This window comes from Prionailurus bengalensis, chromosome D2 (assembly GCF_016509475.1).
Source record: "Prionailurus bengalensis isolate Pbe53 chromosome D2, Fcat_Pben_1.1_paternal_pri, whole genome shotgun sequence".
NCBI lineage: Eukaryota > Metazoa > Chordata > Mammalia > Carnivora > Felidae > Prionailurus > Prionailurus bengalensis.
In genome coordinates, this window is record NC_057351.1 from 64,431,663 (window position 1) to 64,447,516 (window position 15,854).

A 15,854-nucleotide genomic window follows, 5' to 3' on the forward strand; every position below is an offset into this window, starting at 1 on the left:
TTTATTATATTTTTTTCTTCTAACTTATGCCTTCACTGTGTGCTTTGTATTAGCTTTCTCTCATCAATGCTTTGTTACTTTAAATGCTGTGCAGTCGTCTCTGCCACCTTCTCTCTTGGGTTGACATCTATGCCTTTCCTCCTACACCTCTTCTTTTATCTGTGAAAGACTGTGTATTCGGAGGTTTCGTTTTTCCTAACTCTAGTTTTTGGATTCATCCACATCATCCTCTTCTTCACTACAGGAATGCTCATTCCAGGGTGCCAGTTGTCAGGCAAGGAAATACTTAGTATTCTAGCCCCCAAACGCACCTGCGCACATGCACACACACAGCCCCAGAAAGCCAGAAGGAGAGATTTCTCTCTCCCAGTCATCAAAATGTATATCCCATAGTGCAGGCCTTTTTACCTCCGAAGATCTAAGCCCATCCTCTTACCTACAAATTACAGTATTTTTTCTGCATAAGTTATTTTCAGTAGTTGACTTGGAAGGTTAGGGAATGAGAAGTACACGAGCAGTTAGGGACCCAGTAAAATGGGAGGTGGATGCCTAGAACAGAGGAACAAAACCAACAGAAAAAGATTTGGTTAAGAGAAAGGTCAGGTCAGAAGAAGGAATGTTTAAATGGAAGCGATTTAGCCTCTGAGGCTGGTGGTATTCTCTTAATTTCTCCAAGGGGGGAGAAAGTGGTTTTATTAAAGGCTCATTGACATTGACTTTGTTTTTCCTGACAGCACAGAGAAAGCTTGAGGCAGATCTGATATACTGGAGTGAAACATCCCCACCCTAGTAAATATGGCAATTTCCTGTAGCGGCCGGCATTCATCTCCATCCATCATGAGAGCAGCTTGGGCTATTCACTAGAAACAAATGTTCTAGATACAGTATGTCAAACACCGGATGATGGAAACCTCTGAGAAGCCACAGGGAGTATGCTGGAAGCAAACAGACCAGAATGTTGAAAAGACCTCTGACCATTTTCCACAGCAGAGCATAACTTGGAACCAACCTGAAATGATGCATTTGACCTTCATAAAAGGGTAATGGATGGGCATTTAACATTAGGCCAGCCAGACTTCAGAGAATACAAGTTCTAATAAGGACAGATGATGAGGCAAAAATAAATTTAAAAAAAACAACAACAAATAGCTAAATTAAAAAAAAATCTGATCCCCAAAGAAGGCTGAGCAGGGGGTCTATTATGTGTATTTGAAGAATGATCAGTGTCTGATACAGGCTTCTTTCCCTTTTTGAAAACTTCTGCTCACCTGGCCACAAAAGCAACCTACCTTTTCAGACCCAGTCAGTGGTACAAGAAAAACGCAATCTCCGGGCCAGTCTTACTTCATCATATTTGGAGACCAATGCAGACTAGATCCATCCTGATTAGATTCATTTTTTAAGAAAGAACAAAACCAAAACACAGTTCTAATTTTTTCCTCAGTGTGATAAAGAAACACCACCCGATGCCAACTAGAAAGCATTATCTAAACTTAGAAAAGGTTGATCTGTGGATCTATCATCTTTGTACCTACCTATTTAGCTAGCTAGCTATCTGTGTATTTTTAAAAAATAATCATAATAAACTCTGAATTTTGAAAGCAATGTTGTGTAAACTTGATCCTCATACACATATAACTTTTTAAATCAGCAACTCATGATTAATATTTAATGTATTAGATGCTTATTATATGTGATAGACACATCTTACAAATGAGGAATAAGAAATATATGATGTTAATTATGCAAGAAGCTTCTTTCCAGTAAAAAAGTACTTAGCAATACTTAATACTACATGAAATAAAACAGTAATATACTACTTAACTGGATCAATTCTGAGAAAATTGGTATATTATCAACTTGCTATGTTTTTTTACGATAGTGTTAGACACAGATAAGGTTTAATAAAAATCAACTAGGTGCTACTATAAACACAATGTGCTGAAATCAAAAAGATTATGGTTTTATTCATATTTATTTATTTATAAATGTTATCATGGGTGCTTTGATTCATATAAAATTGTACAAGGTACATGGCTGTTTCAGCTGTAGTTTAGTATACAGAGGATGGATGGCCTAGATGAGTGTTTTTTTTCCCCAACTCTGCTCTATGGAGCCCAGGAGTCCCAGGGGGCTCCCCAGGGCCACCTTGGGGTACTGAGAGGGTTTGCTCGTGGGCCCAGCTCCTGGCACCCTGCTTGTTTCAAACAGAGAACTTTGCACTTAGTATTCTGTAGCTTGTCTGAAACCCAATGGCTTGGATGACTCTTGGAAAATCACCCAGAGGGGGCGGGAAATGTACATGCAGCATGTTTTCTTGCACTTGATTTTCTTTCTGAATGCTCAAGAAGAGAACAGAACAGAGATTGATGGACTGAAACAGCACATACACTCAACTGTTCCCAGGAAGGATCAGAGGAGATGATCTCTCCCTTTAGCCATCATTGCCCAGGTTAAGCATGGGGAAGTTTGGAAAATGCCACTTCCACTATGTCTCTGAGTTCATGGGCTGCACTTCTTCATGAATGAAATATATGTTATTTTTAAAAGATTAGAGGCAAATGCATGATCTTGTGTACAAAGGGACAGATAAAAGAGTTAGGGCGGAATGAGCAACTGCTGAGTATCTGCCAAGGGAAATGTCATGTACCCCCTTTGATGTATTATACAATAAACTGGTTCCCCTTGGCCTCGCCAGATAATGTTGAGGGAGTGCTATGCAAAGTCCTGGCATTTTAAATATTAATCATGCCCTTCTTGGCTAGAAAAGATAAAATTATACATTTTGGCCTAGAAATAACTAAAACCTACAGGGATTTTTACTATCCTTATTTATTCACTTGAAAGAATTAATTTCATAATTAGAGAAAAAAAACGCACGAAAGCTGGTTTTACAATGTCCTTTGCTTTTCAAGTTCCAGCTGAGGAGCCCAAAAGCCAACCTAAGTTTGGTTCAAATCCTCAGCCATGTGTTGGACATCTACCATATGCCAGGATGCTGCGCTCGGCCTGTTACAACCTAGGAAGCTGATGAAGGTACTTTATCCTCTCTATGGCCTTTCATTCTAGATGGGGCATTAGACAGGGTCAAGACCAACTACTCAGGAGTGACAGAAAAGTGCTAGAAAAGAGAAGCAGATGCCTGGAAAAGAAAAAAAGAAAGAAAGAAAAAAAAGGAGTGAGAACATTTCTTTAATGGAATTGATTAGATTTTGTGGAACAGAGGATATTTGACATTTACCTTAAAGGTCTAATTAATGATCTTAGATTCTAATTTGAGTTGCATGAGACCTCAGGCAAGTCACTAAATTCTAGGGACTCAGTATCCATATCTGTTAAATGAGAAAGCAGAATCTGAATACCTCTAACAACTTTTAGGCTCTGATTCAATGATTCCATATTTTTTCCTAAGAGAAGCTGGCAGATATTATCAACTGCATCTTTTCTCTGTCCCCAGAAGTCACATGCATGACATCTATATCTATATCTATATCTATATCTATATCTATATCTATATCTATATCTATATCGTCTATATCTATACCTATCTATATCCATATTTATCTACACACACACACACACACACCCCTCCCAAGGAAATGTCAAGAGGAATTAAGCATGCCCTGGATATAAAGAGAAAAGACAAGGAGTCAATAACCAAACGCTTATTTAGAAAGTGCCATGTACAGTAAGGTAATTAAAACCTAACATCTGGAGAAAACGCAAACAGTGTTTAATGCTGGCATATACCAAGAGACCCGCAAAAATGATCAATGCGTCTGAGGAGCTGGGGTCCTATTTATAGGATGAAAGTCTTGGAAGCCTCTCTCAGCAGGAATAGTATTAATTAAATGGTGATAACACAGAAAGGAGAAGAAACTGGGGTGTGGGGGGGCACAGGAAATATAAAGAGCAAATACTCTCTAGGTTTCTTCTTTGCTGAGAACAAAGTGCATGGAGAGGACAAGGATATAACAATGAAATGAACTGTATGTTCCAGGTTAAAAAACAAAACCAAACACCTTTTTTTCTTATTTTTCCTCTCAATGAATTCCACTTGGGATTTTGTATTCTTTAATCCTCGAAGATGTTATACAACACCTCATGAAGGGAGAGCAGCTAAGGCTGGTTGGGGGTGAGGGGAAAGGTATTGCTGATAGACACACACAGAGTTTAAAGAAGTTTTCTTTTTAGGCAGAATACCAATAAACTCAGTGAGAATTTAAGATTGAGACGAAGATTTCAGCATTGATTTTGTCCTTCTTTGTTACATTTGTATTAGTTCTTTCCATCACCCTCCACATCCTAGCTGCTCATTTCAGGTGCATGTTAAATCATCCTTTCCCATAGACGATTACATGTATGTAGCCAATAAACCATTGCTGACACCAACAAGCCTTGGGATTTATCATGGGCTGGGTTGGGGAGCGCTCTCCTCTGGAGACGTGGTGATAGACAGCTAGCCTGCCTCTCCTCCGGCACCAGGATCCACTTATCCTTATTCTTCTGGGCCTATTTCATCTACTAGGTGCAGGGCTCCTTTGAAAGAGGGAGCTAGGATAATACCTGGGAGCAGGCTTTCTAGGTCTCTTAGTCAAGATTTCCTAGACTGCCCTATGACGAGATTACAGTTTTTACTGTAACAGACGTATCCAAGGAAAGCGGCTGTCATTTACAGCAGGCTTGCAGAGAAACAGCCAATGGATGATCATTAATTTAAACTGTAAATAAGGGCCTGTTTTGTTCTGGACTCTGATCCCAGGAATGCCCCTAACAAGCTGTCTGCAAAGCCAGGGTGTCATGCCCGCTGTTGGAGCCACGTTGATTGAAGAACTGTGCTCGTCCTCCCAAGCAGCTAAAAATAGCAATAAGGATGTGAAGGAAAAAACAGGTTTCTGGGAATGCAAGGCAGTTACCCTGATGTCAGTTTTATTCCAGTTGCTCCCACTGATGTGAAAAGCAGAGAGACATATCTGGTACAAAAGATGTTAACTTGCTTGATGGCACCCTAGAGATGGAAAAGAATTAATACAACCCTACAAAGGAGTCTGCCTTTATACTGGAGGACGCAGAAGTCCGAGGAGAATTGGAGAGAACTTGAATGCTTTTGTCCTGCATAATTAATTGAGTCTGATATTTCTTTATTTCTTCTTCTTCTTTCTTCACCTTTTTAAAAAATATAAACTCTCATTGATTGGGGGAAATATATTCACACTTTAAAATGTTGTGCAGGTACTATCTCTTTGGTTGGAGTATGTCCCTTTTGGTGGGGGGGAATACATATTTCATGGTGATAAATTCACCTCATCAGTAGAGAAACTGTACACAAATATACTGCTATGTCAACATTATTGATTTCTGCACCATTGTAAAGACCTTCATCGTCCTCCAATATTTCTTAAATCTATCAGCGTCTCAGAAAGTGACCCTGAAGGCCTCATTTATCTGTACAGGAAAAGATCCTTCGGCTCAGGTTCACCCTTAAACGGTGTGAATGAAACAGCGCAGGCCCGCCTCTGCTTCTAGAAGGTAAGAGGCCCGGAGAAAGCTGTTCTCTCAGTCACGGACAATGACTTCTCTTTCTCTGGAAATAGGGTCTGCCAAGTTTTAATTTTAGCTAAATGCCATGGCCGGTGACTTTTCACAGTCTTGCAGATGACAACAGACTAAGTGTGCAGTGGCTGATGCTGCACACCGAGGGACGTGAGTGGATCGGAGGGCAGGGCTCCTGGCTGTGTTCCCTCTAAGCTTCCCTTCCCACCTTAGGAGCCACACCTGGGCTTGAGAGGCTCACTTTTCAAGCTCTGCTCCTGCCGACAATGTTGGAGCCACTTGCTGTGCTGCTACAGAAAATCCTATGCTCACACTCAGTAGTTGGCATCTTTTTTTTTTTTTTTTAATAATACGCCTCTCTAACACCATCAATAAAACAGGGACTTATCACTAGATTAGAACAATTCTAAAAACAATTTTGAGGTCTCTTTCAGCTATAAATTCCTTTGTTTTTGCCTCTATCACTTTGCAAAGGGGAACATGTAAATGTCACACCCAAAGTCATCTGTTAGGTGGAAACAGAGTCAAAGGAACTTTCAATGACAGAAAGTCACATTCCATTTATTACTAGAATACAGGACCTTTGAGGGTGGAATAGTGATTTATTTCTCTTTGTAGCCTGTGATGCCCACAGATTGTTGACTCTTAAATGAAATTAATTAAAAATGTGAAAGTGGAGGAAAAATCAATAGGGGATATAAGAATTGATTCAAAGCTAACCAACAACTAAATCTCATTATAAAACTAAAGGATATAAGTTCAGTTGCTCACTTTAGGACTGTATACACTAGGTCAAATTGTTTGGATGTAATTGCTGATGATGGACCAGTAATTAGCCAGTGAGGGGAAGAAGGAATGTTCAACATACACCTCTACATCCGTGACGTTGACATTACTGAGCTATGCTGTTCAGTATTGGGGCCATCAGCCACAGGTGGTTTTTTACATTTAAGTTAAAGCGAAATTAGATTTAAAACCCAGTTCTTCAGTCACACCAGCTATATTTCAAATACTCAATAGCCACAAGTGGTTAATGTCTCAGGTGGTGGACAGATTAAAGGCACATTGCTATCATTACAGAAAGGTCTACTGAACATTTCTATTTAGGGAGGATAGTCGCTACTATTACTTCTAATAATTATATGAAGAAGGAGGAAGAGGCAGATGAGAAACAAATAATAAAGAGAAGACATTGATAAGAGCCTTAACTGTTCTGTCCTAAACACCTGAAATGCCTCATTTCATATGATAGTTACCACTATTCATATGAGTCAGGAATTGGAATTACCCCTGTTTTAAATTCTATGACACTGTTTGGAGACATTAAGTAAATCACCATAGTTTATACACTTGTTAACTGGTTTAGCTGGGTTTGCATTCAAGCCATATGACGCCAGAGTCTATTTCCACTGCTTCTACTGAAGCACTTGAAATGCTTAGGGCCAGAGGGAATATTACACTTGACAAAACTGGTTCTCAATCCTAGATACATACCAGAAGCATCCAGGGAGCTTGCTCAAAGTACAGTTACCTGGGCCCTAATCCAGAGCAATGGGGGTAAGACCAGGGCTTGCACATTTGGGAATCAACTAGTGCTTTGGATATGCAGCCAGAGTTGAGGAATGATGGTCGAGAGATGTTCTCATCTACCTCCCATAGTTCAGATAACAAAACGCAGAACCTAGCCAAGGTCACTAACACTTAACTATTGACAGAGAAGCGAGAACCTGGATATCAGTGCTACCATCATAAAAAAATATGGCTTATGACATATTAATGGACAACAATTTTCTATTTCCAGATGGATACTGTTATTTCATGCAGTTCGCACAACACTTAGAAACTGTATGTCAGAATTCAGAATCTGACAATGCAAGTTTACAAACACCAAAGAATGGATGTGGTGCTGCTCTCTCCTCCTGAGACAAATAAGTCTTTATCATTTAAAAGCAAATGTTTTCTTCTTCGAGAAAGTCACATCTCTTTCGGAAAGGCAGATAAACCCTCTTACTAGGAGCAGTAAAATGCAGAGGCAACAGTATGGCTGACAACCAAGAAACCTGAATTCTAGTTCCTGTTGCACCCAGAACTCTGCAATGGGGCAAAGCCTTACCTTTCACTGAACCTTAATTTTTCTCATCTAGAAAATTAGGGTGCAGTTTATGACAATCTCCATGGTTCCTTCCAGCAGCGCCTCCGTTCTGACATTTGTGTGCAGGCTGAACATACTTTAGGAATTAAATGCCCAACCTGCTACCAGAGGACACATTCACTTCAATTCTATTTAATTTACTCACGTCAGGGGAAAACAGGGGCACTTCAGAGGAAGACCCCACCTCTTTTTCTATCTTGTCAAGGCTGCTTCTGATTCTCGTGACTGGTCAGAGCTCTTGCAAGAGAGTCAGCAGCATCCACTCAAGGATTCCTTGGAGTTGCCTTTCAGAAATGGTAATGAGATGCCTACCTCTCACCCTCCTACATTCACAGCTGTTGCTCTGGGAATTATGAGAAGTCAGACATTTTACCCCCTTAACATCTGTCAACTCATCTTTACACCTCTCCTCCCAGATTAATTGTAAAATCATGGATTTTTAGCTAGCTAGAGAGAGCTAGCTAGCTAGAGACAAGTCACGTCACGAAGAAACATTGCACCGAATATACATATCTTACCTTACGCTTGTTGGTAGGACACACGTAGAGATAACTTAAAATTGTTTTCAACCCAACTTTATCATTCAGCTTCTCATAGGTTGTTCCATAATCAGTTGACCTATAATTCAAAAGGAGCATTAATGAGGACAGAAGTATACGTCACTTGGCCGCTTGTCAGTATAATGCATGTTTTACGTAGTAGAATGGCTCTCAGGAGGTTTCCAGATGATTCATGTAGTATATAATGATGCTTAATTATGTACACAGTGGCATCATGTGAGTGGTTAACATTTGCATTTAAATTGAATTGGTAAAAATTAAAACTCCATCTCTTTACTGCTCCTTAATGTACGTACTCTGCATAAAATATGTGGTTGGTTTTAAAAGATTAAGAGATGAGAGTGTCTCTTGAATTGACCACATAAATGAAGAGTTTTGGCAGATTTGACATTTTCAAACTTTTGCTTTATGTCTGGCACCGTGGAAAAGCAGGTTCTCATGATTTATCTACAAATCGTGTTTCCTTTCATGAGTCATAGAATATATGGTGGATCAGTCCCTTCAAAGGTCATTCAGTCTTTTCCTATTATTTAAGAGTAAGAAAACATCTTAATAATAAGTGAAATTTCACAATCTTATTTGGTGGCCTTTTCTGTTGTTAAGCAACCTTCAGCTGGAAGGACATTACTTCTTGGCACTGACCCTATCTATTTTGGAGATTCTCTCATCTTTATCTAGCCCTTGGTCAATAACTTATTAATTCTGACTGAATCAATAGGCTTTAATCACCTTCTCTATCAAAGTTTATTACATATTTCAGAATTGTAATCTTATTAGATCATTACAACCGCGTGCAGGAGGGAATATTATCTGTATTTCAAGTAAGAGGTTGACAGAATTTAAGTGACCTATTCAAAGAAAACAGCTGACAAATTGCCAGCTAGTATTTGAATCCAGGTGTTCTGGCCCTAGGTCCTGCATTACTTCTATTAAACCACAGTTTGTTTGTTTCTTTGTTTAAAATGAAGGAAACATAATTTCCTCTTTGCCTTCTTTTTACATGTAGGAGATTCCCAATTCATTCATTCATTCATTCATTCATTCATTCACTCATTCATTCATTCATTCATTCATTCATTCACATTTGTAAAACAAAAATGTACCAAACCTGTGCTATGTACCAGGGTGCAATACATTGCCCCACTCTCAAAATCTAACAATCTTTATTTGAGAGGCAGAAATATAAGGTTATCATGTGTTAAGTTCAATGTTACAGACAAGAATTAATAAGGCTTAGGGGTGCCTGGGTGCCTTAGTCAGTTGAGCATCCGACTCTTCATTTCAGCTCAGGTTATGATCTCACTGTTTGTGAGATCAAGTTCCTGACAGCATGGAGCCTCCTTAGAATTCTCTCTCTTCCTCTCTTTCTGCCCCTCCCCTGCTCGTGCACGCTCTCTTTCCCTCTCAAAATACATAAATAAACACTTAAAAAAAAAGAATTAACAAGGCTTAGAAAATAAAGTTGGTGTAATTGGACACATAAAAATGTAACTATTTTAATTAATCTTTGATATTAATAAAAGATACAAATCCCGGGGCGCCTGGGTGGCGCAGTCGGTTAAGCGTCTGACTTCAGCCAGGTCACGATCTCGCGGTCCGTGAGTTCGAGCCCCGCGTCAGGCTCTGGGCTGATGGCTCAGAGCCTGGAGCCTGTTTCTGATTCTGTGTCTCCCTCTCTCTCTGCCCCTCCCCTGTTCATGCTCTGTCTCTCTCTGTCCCAAAAATAAATAAACGTTGAAAAAAAAAAAGATACAAATCCCTACAGGTCATGAAGACTACATAGAAGGCATTTGTGTTAACACCCGCATCATCACACATTAAGAACCCACCCTGGACTAGGCACTGGAGCAAGAAGGCTGTATACATGATCTTGGAATTAAGGAATTAACAATTTATTCTGGCTGGGGATCCAGGGCATTTTATCCCTAAAATTTATACACATATAAACCATATATACACACAAATATAAATGCATATATATAACTATATACTATATTTTAATATAAATATTATATATCTATATATAATCTTATATAATTTATTATATAATATTTATAATTCATAATATAAATCATAATTTGTTATATAATAAAATATCTATAAATATCATAGATACATTATAATGTATATTTATAATTATCTATAATACCTATCTAATAATTATATATAAATAAACATTATAGATATATTACTATATAACAAACTATATATATTATATAATAATTAAATACAATTCTATAATAGTCAACACTTTATAGAGTTTAGATGATGCTCCAAATCAGTGAAGATTGGGGTATTATGTAAAGTTTCTTGGAAGAACTAATGCACTTGAAAATGGAAAATGGGTAGAGCTTTAGGAAAGGGAAGTAATCAGAGCATGATGAACTAGAAGGCACCTTGTGTTACCCAAATAAATAACTGGCTTTCTTCTGGACCAGCCTGTTCTCTAGCCCAATCAAACAAACATTGGCTTGATAGCCAAGAATATTTGAAGAGCAATCAAAGCTTTCACAGATCTTATCCATGAACTACAGCACACTTCTTTAGATCTTCCTTCCATATTCATCTTTTTCCCCTCAAACTCAAGCTGATATGAAATTTCCTCCAGCTCTCTGAAAAACTTCTAAGACTGCTTTCTCCACTTGCCCAATCTTGGTGCTTGGTGTATCCCTCCCCCCACCCCCCCCAATCCTAACCAGGCCTTACTAGATCAACATCATCTCTTTCTTAAGACTTTCTTGTCTCTAAAATTCACTAGCCTTTCTCTAGCTCCTTTTTTCAGATTACTTCTTCTAATCATTATTTTGAACAATACTCACAAGTTAAGAACAAACAAATAGAGGCAAAATCTATCATGGGGGTGGCTATGCCAGGGGGACAGGGTGTGCTACACTGACAGGTGCTGCCTAGCCATAGGTGGACATCAGTAGGACAATGTTGGAGATGAGAGAATGGTTCAGTTTTACTGGTGGGATAATGGAAATGTAGGCCAGAGAAGTAGGAACAAATCTATAGAGGGGCAATAATGAGTTTCTCATCATTTTTACCAACTCAACCCTTAAGATATTCAATGAATATGTTTGCATTCAAAAAGTATACTTTACAGGGAAAATGAGGATGATCCCTTAAGGACACTACATGGACTCACTCATGTGTGTGTGTGTGTGTGTGTGTGTGTGTGTGTCTGTATGTGTGTGGTTAGCTGAAATCTCAATGTAACGGCAATAATAGAGTTACTAGCTTACATATACATTGGTAACTTTTTTTCAGAGAGTTTACAGTATGTTATTGGATATTTTCCTTTTATTATAACATCAGCAGTACAGATCCTTCAAGGTATCTGCTATTACTGTTTAATGCCATGTCTTGCCCCTTGATTTTTCAAAGCTCAGGAACTGAATAAAAATTTGTTAATTCTCAATTTCAGCAGAGCTGCATGTTTAGGCATTATGGCATCATAATAACTGATAGATGGAGAGAAGGAAAAAAATGATGCATTTCTACACACACAAAACAGGACATACTAGCAGGTGTTCAATGTTGTCCCAGAGAACTAGAATTAGATGGAGTGTTACATGTGTGCCGGGTAAAACTAACAATCATCCAGGATAGATTGGTTCAAGGGTACATAAATAAAAATATTTACTATTTCCAAACCAATTGGTAAATACTTACTGCACTAAGTTCTCTGAGTAGCACTTCTGACAGCCTTACCACATGGCCTCTCCCTTGGAGGCCTCCTAGATTTCCTCACAGTCCAGCAACCAAAAGATTGAAAGCTGGCACAGCAGAGGTCCTCAAGAAACTTGCTCAGCGCTAAGATGAGCACCTGCTCTGATTGGTTAGTGCTCATGCCAATCAGACTGAGCCCTGGTGGAGGAGACAGTGACCTTGGAGAAGGCACTGCACCCTGGAAAGCAATTCCTAGTGCCTGTCTGCAAACTCTCCTTCGTAGCTAACAGATGCTTACAGTTATCCTAACATGGTCAACAGTGGGGACTGCAGCCCCCTAGGGACCTGGGCTCTGAAAGAACGGATGAGAGACAGACAGTTGAGCAGCAGGCTGGCTGGTAAGCCAATATACTGGCTGGTAAATATATCAAGTATCATTCCTAACTATGAGGGAGAGGAGTGTTATCCAAGATAAAAAAAAATAGGAAATGCTTTATTAGGCAAAATTTAATGTTCCTTTACTTCAGAACATATAAATTTTATTATTCTCACACACATATATCTATTTTGCTAGTTTAATATATACTGTGAACCTCTTAAATGCATATTCCATGAAGCATTTTCCAAACATGTTTGATTACAGGATTCATTCTTGAAAGACAGCTAATTAAATTAGTGTTCTGAGCAACATGCTTTGGAAAAGCATATCAAAGGCAAAAAATAAAAAGCAAAAGATTATGAATCTTGGTTTTATAAGAAAAGGAGAATAAAAATATTTAAACAAATCAAATCTTCAGAGAAAAGTGCCAGCCTATGCAAATAATAAAGTGACTGCTGTTACAATATCCAAATTATAGAAAGAGCCTAAATGTCCATCAACTGAAGAATGGATAAAGAAGATGTGGTTTATATATACAATGGAATAATACTTGGGAATGAGAAAGAATGAAGTCACGCCATTTGCAGCTGTGTGGATGGAACTGGAAGGTATTATCCTGAGTGAAATAAGTCTGTCAGAGAAAAACAGGTATCATATGTTTTCACTCATATGTGGAACTTGAGAAATTTAACAGAAGACCATAGGGGAAGGGGAGCGGGAAAAAAAGGTACAAACAGAGAGGGAGGGAGGCAAACCATAAGAGACTCATAAGCAGAGAGAACAAACTGAGGGTTGATGGGGGGGGGTCGGGGAGAGGGGAAAATGGGCGATGGGCATTGAGGAGGGCACTTGTTGGGATGAGCACTGGGTTTTGTATGTAAGCAATGAACCACGGGATCAACCCTGAAAACCAAGAGCATGCTGTACACGCTGTATGTTAGCCAATTTGACAATAAATTATATTAAAAAATAACAATAAAATTTTAAAAAGTGACTGCTGCTGTCAAGGCCAAAAAAAAAGTAATGTTAAAAAAATATAACACACAGAGATGTATTTAAGATGCAATAGAAACAGCCTTGACTTCTCAACTTGTATCATTTTTTTAAAACATTCAGAGCAATTTTTTTCAAGTTCTGTTTATAGGTTGACTTATATACAGATGAAAAACAGGCTTTCTGTCAACACCTATGCTGTGCAAGAAAAAGCTGAAAACTTAAAAAAAATAAGCATTCCAGGAAAGTAAATATGCAAGTGATTAAATCAAGGTGCCATTGGTTTTGCTTTTGATCCTTAATCCTTACACTACCTTTTTGCAAACATCTCTTAAATAGTGACTTTCAGAACATTTGAAAGTATGTCTTTATTTAAGTGTTTACTATATTCGAAGAGCTGAAATGAGTTTCCTTGATGGATGGAGAAAGCACATTCAGTGTATGGCCCCGCCTACCTTCCCAGAGACCTTATGATCTCTTTCAGAGGGTAGTGTCCCATCACACTCAAAGGTAAGGACACAGAGCATGACTAGTTTCCACAGAAGTGGTCGAAATAAAATGTGCGATTGTATTTCCTGTGCTATAATCTGATACCATCAAATGAGATAATAAATAAGCACAGAATCATTTGTAAACTAAATTAATCCATAAAATCCATTCATTGTGCTGAACACAATGATGGGAACGTAATAGGCAATCTCTAAATGGCAGCTTTTGTTTATTTATCACTAATTTTTTCTTGATTGTTTTTGGTATTCTTTACCCAGTACTCACCAAAACCCATAACATGAACCCTCAAGAAGAATCCTAGTCACAAAAAATAATTTAGATTTAGCTTTCTTAGAAAATATTCATGAAGTTACTACCATTAAAAAAAAATAGCATTTATTTATTTTTGGAAACAGAGAGAAACAGAGCATGAGCTGGGGAGGGGCAGAGAGAGAGGGAGACACAGAATCTGAAGCAGGCTCCAGGCTCTGAGCTGTCAGCACAGAGCCTGATGCCGGGCTGGAACCCACTAACCATGAGATCATGACCTGAGCTGAAGTTGGACGCTTAACCAACTGAGCCACCCAGGCACCCCTACAATTTTTTTTAATGTTTATTTATTTTTGAGAGAGACAGAGACAGAATGCGGGTAGGTTGGGGCAGAGAGAGAGGGAGACACAGAATCCGAAGCAGGCTCCAGGCTCTGAGCTGTTAGCACAGAGCCCGACACAGGGCTCGAACTCACGAACTGTGAGATCATGACCTGAGCTGGAGTTGGACGCTCAACTAACTGGGCCACCCAGGCGCCCTCCCTACCATTTTTAAATGTAACCAAATCTAGTCTATCATATTTTAAAGGTTATGTGTGCTAGTAGCTTTGTGTGGGCCTCAAATTGGAGAAGTAAGGGTAAGAATTAGAATTTGGAAGTGAAAGTTCCCACACTCTGCTTCTATAATAACTGTTCCAGGATTTCCACTATTGAACGGACTATTATGCTTAGGAAACCTAATAAGGAACAAAAATGAGTGTTTATCGGGTGCTTAAAATGTGATCTAAGCTCTTCACATGCAGAATCCCATGAGATCGACACTGATACTAATCACATGTTACAGATAAGGAGCATCCAGGAGTAGAGTCAAACTGCTTAACGCCAGAGAATTTGGAAGATGACTTCTAACTTAACTCCATGCTGTACTGCCTCTCTCAAAAGCCACAAAAGAAAAAGAAAACGTGTTTACAAAATTTGGCTTAGCATTTCTTTGTAAAAGGAATATGAACTCAAAATCTTTGATGTTACATGGTGCAGACCAAAACCTGGCTTTTCTTCATATCAGGTAAAAGGACAGAGGGCCTGCCAGAGAGAACTGATCTTAAGAAAAGCATAAACTGCAAACTGGTGCAGACACTCTGGAAAACAGTGTGGAGGTCCCTCAAAAAATTTAAAGTAGATCTACCCTATGACCCAGCAATAGCACTGCTAGGGATTTACCCAAGGGATACAGGAGTGCTGATGCACAGGGGCACTTGCACCCCAATGTTTATAGCAGCACTTTCAACAATAGCCAAACTATGGAAAGAGATAAATGTCCATCAACTGATGAATGGATAAAGAAAATGTGGTTTCTATACACAATGGAATACTATGTGGCAATGAGAAAGAATGAAATCATGCCATTTGCATTTGCAGCTGTGTGGATGGAACTGGAAGGTATTACGCTGAGTGAAATAAGTCATACAGAGAAAGACAGATACCATATTTTTTCACTCTTATGTGATCCTGAGAAACTTAACAGAAGACCATGGGGGAGGGGAAGGAAAAAAAAAAGTTAAAGAGGGAGGGAGCCAAACCGTAAGAGACTCTTAAAAACTGAGAATAGAGTTGCGGCAAGATGGCGGCTTAGGAGGACGCTGGGCTCACCGCACGTCCTGCTGATCACTTAGATTCCATCTACACCTGCCTAAATAACCCAGAAAACCGCCAGAGGATTAGCAGAACAGAGTCGCCGGAGCCAAACGCAGACGAGAGGCCCACGGAAGAGGGTAGGAAGGGCGGCG

The 15,854-nt window shown here is 39.1% G+C and overlaps 1 protein-coding gene across 5 annotated transcripts in view; it reads right to left on the reverse strand.

Moving 5' to 3' along the window:
* Positions 1-15,854, reverse strand: part of SORCS1 (sortilin related VPS10 domain containing receptor 1) — a 518,222-nt gene that overhangs the window by 233,559 nt on the left and 268,809 nt on the right. For all 5 annotated transcript variants that reach the window (XM_043597466.1, XM_043597465.1, XM_043597464.1 and 2 more), the window contains exon 3: positions 8,224-8,323. In XM_043597466.1, the coding sequence (XP_043453401.1) occupies positions 8,224-8,323 (100 nt within the window). The remainder of the gene's footprint in view (positions 1-8,223; positions 8,324-15,854) is intronic.